At 41.1% G+C, this 8303-nt stretch overlaps 1 protein-coding gene across 8 annotated transcripts in view; it reads right to left on the bottom strand.

The window, feature by feature from the left end:
- Positions 1–8303, bottom strand: part of robo1 (roundabout, axon guidance receptor, homolog 1 (Drosophila)) — a 366932-nt gene that overhangs the window by 5639 nt on the left and 352990 nt on the right. For 7 of the 8 annotated variants that reach the window (XM_058080084.2, XM_058080085.2, XM_058080086.2 and 4 more), the window contains 6 exons: positions 5792–6157; positions 5114–5230; positions 2968–3112; positions 2542–2772; positions 1926–2422; positions 1707–1859 (listed from right to left, as the gene is read on the bottom strand). In XM_058080084.2, coding sequence (XP_057936067.2) covers positions 1707–1859; positions 1926–2422; positions 2542–2772; positions 2968–3112; positions 5114–5230; positions 5792–6157 — 1509 coding nt within the window. The remainder of the gene's footprint in view (positions 1–1706; positions 1860–1925; positions 2423–2541; positions 2773–2967; positions 3113–5113; positions 5231–5791; positions 6158–8303) is intronic. The other variant, XM_058080090.2, reaches the window with a different exon arrangement.

Below are 8303 nucleotides of genomic sequence, written 5' to 3'. Positions count from 1 at the left end.
GTATTAGGATTATGTTTTTGGTCATTAGCCTATGAACAACAAATGAAAATTATTTTCCCAAGTGATCCGAATACATCAAAGAAAAGGAAAGTGAAAGGAAAAAATGAAGATAATGTCACGATGTGGGCGTTACCTCCTTGTGACAGCTCTTTTAGTTTCCTTCTTTGCTTCTGTTCCGGCGGCCATGCCCTTATTTTGTAACTACTTCCTTTTTTGTTCCCTTCTGTTATCTCTAGGGGTGTGTATTGGCAAGAATCTGGCGATACGATACGTATTACGATACTAGGCTCACGATACGATATATCACGATACTGTTAACAAGGCAATTTTTTTTTGTTTTTCCTGTTATTTCCTGGAAAAACTGAATTACACCAGCAATATGCACTTACTAAACACATTTTTATTCCATTAGAACAGTATGTTATGCTGTATCACAAACTTAAAGTGTAGCATTTGGATAAATAAAGCTTTAACATCCAGCTTTAAATTTACAAAAAAAATAAATAAATAAATTTACAAAAAAACCATCGGAGGTTTCAATTCAAATCAGAAATCAACCTTGAATAAATACCACATACAGTCTATGATAAATGTCTAAAAATATCCATATCATACTTTTTAATATCGATACAGTATCGTGGAACGAAGTATCACAATATATCACCGAAACAATATTTTCTTACACCCCTAGTTCTCTCTATCTTTACTAATTTAATGCACCTGCCTCTAATTTCCTACTCCCTATTTAGTTCAGGTGTGTGCTCTTTCTTTTGTGGCTTCATTGTCTTTTGTTTGGCTTGTTTGGTTAGTTGCCGTCTGTTTGCTTGCTGCATAGCAAGTAAAAAGTATCATTAAAAGACACTTTTTCGTCTGCATTTTGATCCTGCTCTCGGCATCCTGGGGTCTCAACGCAATGCCGACTTACCCAATCATGACAGTTGATAAATACAAGGATGAAGAGTCTTGAACCAGTCATGATGTGCTATATATATCACTATATTGACACTTACTATGGTACCCATTATGGCATTGGATGCTCATAATATTAGGAAAGCAGGAAGTGAACAAATGTAACAGTTACTGATTGTAAAAGTACCAGATGGAGGGGTAGGATTTAATAAGATTTGCTTCTTCCTACTCCCTTTGGACATGAAGTGCTATATACATATATCACTATATCGAAGGTTACTATGGTACACATTATGTCATTTTATGGTCATATCACCTCGTACTTCGGTATGTGACAAAAAAATGTTTTTAATTAATTTTTTTTAATGGAAAAATAAATAAATAAAATAAAACAACATTTTTTTTATAAAAAGAAACTTAAACTATATTAGGAAAGCAGGAAGTGAACAAATGTAACAGTTACTGATTGTAAAAGTACCAGATTGAGGGATAGGATTTAATAAGCTTAGCTTCTTCCTACTCCTTTTGGACATGTGGAACTGGGAACTGATTATGGGATGCACTCAATTGTAATCTGATGCATGTTCAAATAAGTGGAGAAACACAGATCAGTTGCAGCCAACACATGCCGAGACCATCACCAAAGAAAAAGATGGTGCTCTTGAACATGTGTAACCACCTTCTCCTATGAAATGGACAGAGTGATTGGCGTAGATCGAAATGAGAGGAATGAAACTCATATTTCCTATCGCCATTAAACAAGCAAGTAGAAGAAGTTAGAGTAATAAGTACAGTACCTTCATTGTAGGCTTCACGTCTGTGGTTCCCTGCAGGATGCTGTTTCTGCTTCTTTGGAGGCCTCCTGTGCACCGCCGCCATGCTCATGTTGCTATCTGTGGATACCGGGCTGCCGGGACGATGACCCGCCGGGTTCATTTGGTATTTGCGTGCTAAGAAAGGTAAGACAACACATCATGAATAACTTCAGCCTGGTGGGTGGAGCATATAAAACCTACCTAACAGAGCTGCCCCTTCCTGGCCTTGCATGTTGGCGTGTTTGGCCACTCGTAGCCCCGAATACTCGGCAGCCGCGGCCACGGCCTGAGCAAAGTCAGCATCGGTGAAGAACGATCCGTCCGATGAGCTCACGGCGCTGGATCGCCCCGAGGAGACATTATCCTCCTCGGAGGCGGACCCCCAGCCGTTGATCATGGATCCCGTCACCGAGCTCTCCAGGTCGCCCATGCTGGACGCTGGCGTCTGTTCGATCCCTCGCAGCAGCAGTCGCCGCGGATGCATCTGCTGCTGGGGGTGGTGCGGGTGGGGGTGGGTGTGGTGGTAGTGCATCTTGGCCACCTCCGCATCTGTATCATCTGCCTCTTCCTCCTCGTCTTCATCCAGCATTTCTTCTTCCTCTTCTAAGCCGTCCGGATCCAGGGGGTTGGTGATGTAGCTGTATGTGTGCGAGGGGGACAGGGGACGAGGTGGCGCCGGGGGGCTCACAGCATGGCGCCTTGGAAGAGAAGAAGGAATTTGAACATAACGAGCTCCTATTGGCTTGTTGACTTGTTTATCATGTGAACGTGAATAAGAATGAATCAGTTTCAGGACTGAAAAGATAAATAAGCGAACCTGCGCTCGTGGCTGTCCTGCAGCATGGGCGTCATCTCCTCCTGTGGCGAGGGCGTGAGCGTGGCGGTGGACTGGTGGCTGTACGACACGGCGGCGGGGGAGGAGGCCGTGCCCCGGACGGGAGGCGTCGGTCCGCGCTCCATCTCCTCCTCCTCCTCTTCCTCCTCCAGCTCATCGGGCTGCAGGTACATGTGTGAGGGGGGCATGGAGCACTGCATGTCTGGGTCGCAGCTGCCAACACGGTAGAAAAAAAAGTGACTCCTCATTATTCTTCATATTATTTTTGCTTTTGAAAACAAGCGACACTGCTGTCGGGAAAAGATGTAGTAAATATTCATGGCATCACTCCATCAAGGTTTGATTCCCAACGCCTCTCCTTGCAGATGTGTGCAATGAACATTGAAGCAGGTATTATGTACTTTTTACCTTTCTTCCATTGACAGGGAATAGTCCTCTGTGTTCCGTGTTGGGGGTGGGTTTGCAGGAGGGGGAGGCAGGAGGTCAGCCCAATGCATTGTGCTCTGTTTAGGTAGTTTGGGGGTGCGCATTCCCTTCTTCTGACCCTGACTGCCTGCTCGACAAAACACAAAAAAACAACATAAAATGACAACATGACTTGACAGCAGAATAAATGCATAAATAAACCTATGCAGTAATTGGAAGCACCGTAAACACCCCCCCCCCCCCCCCCGCAGCACTATCAAGGAAAAAAGTGTCCAATTAATATCAAGATGGCGAACCAATGATCTGTGAGGCGAAAGTGAGCACGAGTGGCTTCCGCCTAATGACTGCAACTTGAAATGTAATATCAGAATGGATATGTGGCATTAAGGGTGGCAGCCTTGCATGGCGTCTTTCAATGTGCTGTCATTTGTCCTTGTCCCTATGAGGACTCTTAGACCCCGCATGAAATTAGACCAATGCATTGCACAATTAAAGTACAACCAGTTAAGGAAAAAAAACACATGTCAGGGTACACAAAGAGAAGGAATCGTGTAGAAATGAAAGAAAGACATGAAGAAACAAAGTTGCATCCAGTTTACATTGTCAAGGACAATAAAGTAAGATTCTCTTGTCTTAACGGCCTTGCACCTTCTTATTTATCTGATCTGCTTTTACTATATCAACCCCAGCGGACCCTGCGGTCCTCCGGCACTGGCCTTTTAACTATACCAAAACCCAAAACAAAAACCCACGGTGAGGCACCTGTGGAACAGCCTGCTGGAGAGCCTCAGGACTGCCAAGACTGTTGATATTTTTAAAAAATGATTAAAGACACACCTTTTTAATCAGGCTTTTAACTCATATTTTTAACTTTTCTCATGTTTTTATCTTTTTAGTCTTATTTAATAAAATAAAATAAAATAAAATAAAATAAAATAAAATAAAATAAAATAAAATAAAATAAAATAAAATAAAATAAAATAAAATAAAATAAAATAAAATAAAATAAATGCTCTTAGGGGTCCTCCACACTAGGGGCTGTGTCGGGTCTGCTGAGGGGGTGCCATCCTTGGGTCCTTTTGACCCGGCCGGCTGGGGGTTCCAGCGGGTGCTGGTCCCCCGATGGCACGGCCTACGGCTCCTCCCAGTGTGGACGCCCCCAAAGGTGCCGTTTCCTTGATCCTCAGTGCCATGCCATGTTTCCCCACTGTGTGTGATTGTGTGTGTGTGTGGGTGTGTGTGTGTGTGTGTATCTACTATGGAGGGTGTGAGGGAGGGGCTTTCTTAGTAATTGTTTTTCCTTTTAATTGTGGTAATTGTTTTTAATTCTGTAAAGGACTTTATGTTGCTTGTCTCTGCAGGAAAAGTGCTGTACAAATAAAGTTGATTTGATTTGATAAAGTGCGACAAGTGAGTCAACAGACTCAAGTGTGATTATTTAATTTGAGATATTTTAAAGAATATTTTTCTTTTTTTCTCTCACATACTTTTATTTTTCAATCTCACTGAAACAATACCATAACAGTGATGTTTTTATATCCTTGTTAGCTTATGATGACTGGTGTGGTTTCTTTCTTTTGTACTGGACTATGTACATAGGATGACTAATAATGAACTGGTTGCTCTTGGCACGTAGTTGGGTGCCTCAAGCTGGGTGAGGGTGCTTGAATGTGGGGTTTTTATTCTGGTAGACAAGGAATAATATATGTTTTGTTGGGATGCGGTTGGAATCTGGGTGGTTAGGGGGGTGGGACTAGATAAGTCTTGACTTCTTCCCATTCCCTTTCGAACATGTGTACGTTTATATACCTGGACTGGTGGCTAGCCAATCACAGGGTACATATAGACAAACAACCATTCACACTCACATTCATACCTATGGACAATTTGGAGTCACCAATTAACCTAGCATGTTTTTGGAATGTGGGAGGAAACTGGAGTACCCGGAGAAAACCCACGCATGCACGGGGAGAACATGCAAACTCCACACAGAGATGGCCGAGGGTGGAATTGAACCCTGGTCTCCTAGCTGTGAGGTCTGCGTGCTAACCACTCATCCACCGTGCAGCCCCTAAAATAAATAATCCATAATAATAACAAAACAAAGGAGACAAAAAAACCATCTTACCAGAGGTGCTGCTGCTGCCTCGGTCCGAGCTGTTGTAGGAGCCCCCGGTATGGCTGTCATGGCTGTGGTTGTATGGGATGGTGGCTGGCGTGGGGGTGTCGCCGCCTCTGTAGCGATCTGATGACATGAGGAGGAGCGTAAGAAAACTATGCTCTCTCAAACTACACGGACTAAAGTATTGGGACACCCGGCGTTAAAATACAGACTTGGACTAAAAGGGTCTAATCCAACCCCTGACTGTATTTCATGATGATCGGGTGTGTCCCAGTACTTTTTATGCATCTAGTAAACGTGCAACCAGATCCTGAATGTTATGAAATCACACATGCGTTTTTAGATGTTTGAACATGCAAAAAAGTCCAGAAAAAGACCAATTCGGCCTGTGAAGATGTCAACCACCAACAATATTCCTACAGATATTTGACACAGGCGATGAACTTTGACACTTGCGTTGAAGTGTCACTGTGGAATGGCGGCAGTTCATCAGAAGACATTAGGAAGGACTGCATGGAAGGTGATGAGGCGTTCCATGAACACATACAAAAGCGGAAGGAAAAAGCGGAATATGATGATGAGAGTCATCTATGGGAGTCCACAGAGAAGAAGGAGGATGAGGCGGAGGGAGATGTTGGCGTTGTAGGACCAGCCTGGTGGTCCTGGAGCTCTCCTCCCACTCACCCTTATTCAGCTTGTTCTGCTCCATGATGCTGTACTGCAGCTGGGAACCCATTTCCTGTTTCTGGACGCCACCGGGCTTCCAGCAGTGTTTGTCGTTCAGCTCCCCTCCGCCGCTTCCGGACGTCCCTCGGTCGGCGTTCATGTTGTTGCTCATGATGGACGACTGGATGAGCTGCGTGGTGGCGTACGGCGTGGGCTGCCCGCCCGTGCCCACGAAGCGGCCATCTTTCAGATTGGGGCTGTTGAAGGTCTTCATCTCGTTGATCTTGTTGGACAAGTCCACGTCTCCGTAAACTCCCGGCTCGGGCACCAAAAGGCCGCTCTGCTTATTATCCATCTGGTTGTTATAATTGGCGATGCAGTCGGCTGGAGGACATGAGGAGGGTTATTTAGACGCTCTCCATTAGCGCTGATGAGCTCAGCAGCAGTTAGCTAAACGCTTCTGAACATCAAGTCATTTATGGGACACATTTGGATATTTATTTGGATAATTATTCTTTCAAAACAACATCACTGAGGACACAGCAGTACAAAGAAGTGATTGGGCCACAATGAAAAGAAAAAAAAACACATGAATTAGCCTCAATTTAGCACGTTATGAAAATAAATGTGCAAAATTGTGTCAATGAACAACTAAATGAACAAAAAAAGCAAAGTTACAACACAGCTTGAATAAGTCGTTTTAAAATGTTGTTTTATAAGACAGGGGTCTCAAACACGCAGCCCGCGGGCCAAATGTGGCCCGCAGGACACTAGTTTGAGGCCCCCGCCTTGATATGAAAGTTTAATGTTAAAGTTTGATATGAATGCTGTATGGTATCATGTACCCAGAAAAAATTATTACGTTTGATTAATGTTCATGTTAAAGGTTAAATAACTGTTAATAGTTATCCTCCCTATCCGTGTGGAAGTGGTAAGTTTTTGGCTATTTAAGTTTAAAGGAAATGACTTGGAGGCTACCGTTTAGGTGGCTAGCTCTCTAGTTTGCGAGTTAGCATGTGTCTAAGACCCTGCAGTTGCGCAATATGTTGTAAATAAAAAGAGTATAAATGTGACTATAGTCGTGTTTTGTCATGTCTACAGGGCTCTAATAATGCTTTGTTCATTTTAATCTGAAAAAAATCATTTGTCTACCCACCAACTATATGTGGTTTCTTAAGTTTTTATTATTTGCCGTTTTATTATTATTATTATTATATTTATTTATTTATTACTGATTGATTGATTTTCTTTATTCTTGATTTGTTTATTTATTTTTCATCTTATTTTGTGCAGAAAAATAAAAACTAAGATATTTGAGAACAGTGGAATGTTTTATCAGAGCTTTCCTTGTAGAAAATCGAAACCAAAGCAAAGTTTCATTATTTTTCAATTTTTCAAAATTCATTTTTCTGTTTTTAATAAATGCGTTTTTTTGTTTTTTTGTGGCCCAGTCTCGCCCAGACCCTAGCTCCAGTGGCCCCCAAGTAAATTGAGTTTGAGACCCCTGATTATAAGATCAGATGTGACATTACAATAATAAATGTAAATAAAAATATAATTTTATTATAAATATATGTATATATGTTGCTCATAAAGATTAATTTTGATATAATTTTCTCACAATTTAGGACTTTATTACCGTTGTTGTATGTCAGCACTTTAGTTTACTATCATTGGGGTACATTACATTTATTCATGCCATTTTTTTAATGCTATCTTATAATTTAAATTTCACAATAGATCATTAACATATTTTTACCATTACATAAATAAAACACTGAAATGAATGTATGTATGTATTATTTGAAAAAAAAATGTTTTAGCCTCAATTTAGCACGTTATGAAAATAAATGTGCAAAATTGTGTCAATGAACAACTAAATGAACAAAAAAAGTAAAGTTACAATACAGCTTGAATAAGTCGTTTTAAAATGTTGTATTATAAGACAGGGGTCTCAAACACGCAGCCCGCGGGCCAAATGTGGCCCGCAGGACACTAGTTTGAGGCCCCCGCCTTGATATGAAAGTTTAATGTTAAAGTTTGATATGAATGCTGTATGGTGTCATGTACCCAGAAAAAATTATTACGTTTGATTAATGTTCATGTTAAAGGTTAAATAACTGTTAATAGTTATCCTCCCTATCTGTGTGGAAGTGGTAAGTTTTTGGCTATTTAAGTTTAAAGGAAATGACTTGGAGGCTACCGTTTAGGTCGCTAGCTCTCTAGTTTGCGAGTTAGCATGTGTCTCAAGACCCTGCAGTTGCGCAATATGTTGTAAATAAAAAGAGTATAAATGTGACTATAGTCGTGTTTTGTCATGTCTACAGGGCTCTAATAATGCTTTGTTCATTTTAATCTGAAAAAAATCATTTGTCTACCCACCAACTATATGTGGTTTCTTAAGTTTTTATTATTTGCCGTTTTATTATTATTATTATTATTATATTTATTTATTTATTACTGATTGATTGATTTTCTTTATTCTTGATTTGTTTATTTATTTTTCATCTTATTTTGTGCAGAAAAATAA

This window comes from Doryrhamphus excisus, linkage group LG8 (genome assembly GCF_037039965.1).
Source record: "Doryrhamphus excisus strain RoL-2023G ecotype Guam linkage group LG8, RoL_Dexc_Guam_v1.1, whole genome shotgun sequence".
NCBI lineage: Eukaryota > Metazoa > Chordata > Actinopteri > Syngnathiformes > Syngnathidae > Doryrhamphus > Doryrhamphus excisus.
Note: the sequence above shows the minus strand (reverse complement) of the source record. Positions and strands in the feature narration are given on the sequence as shown.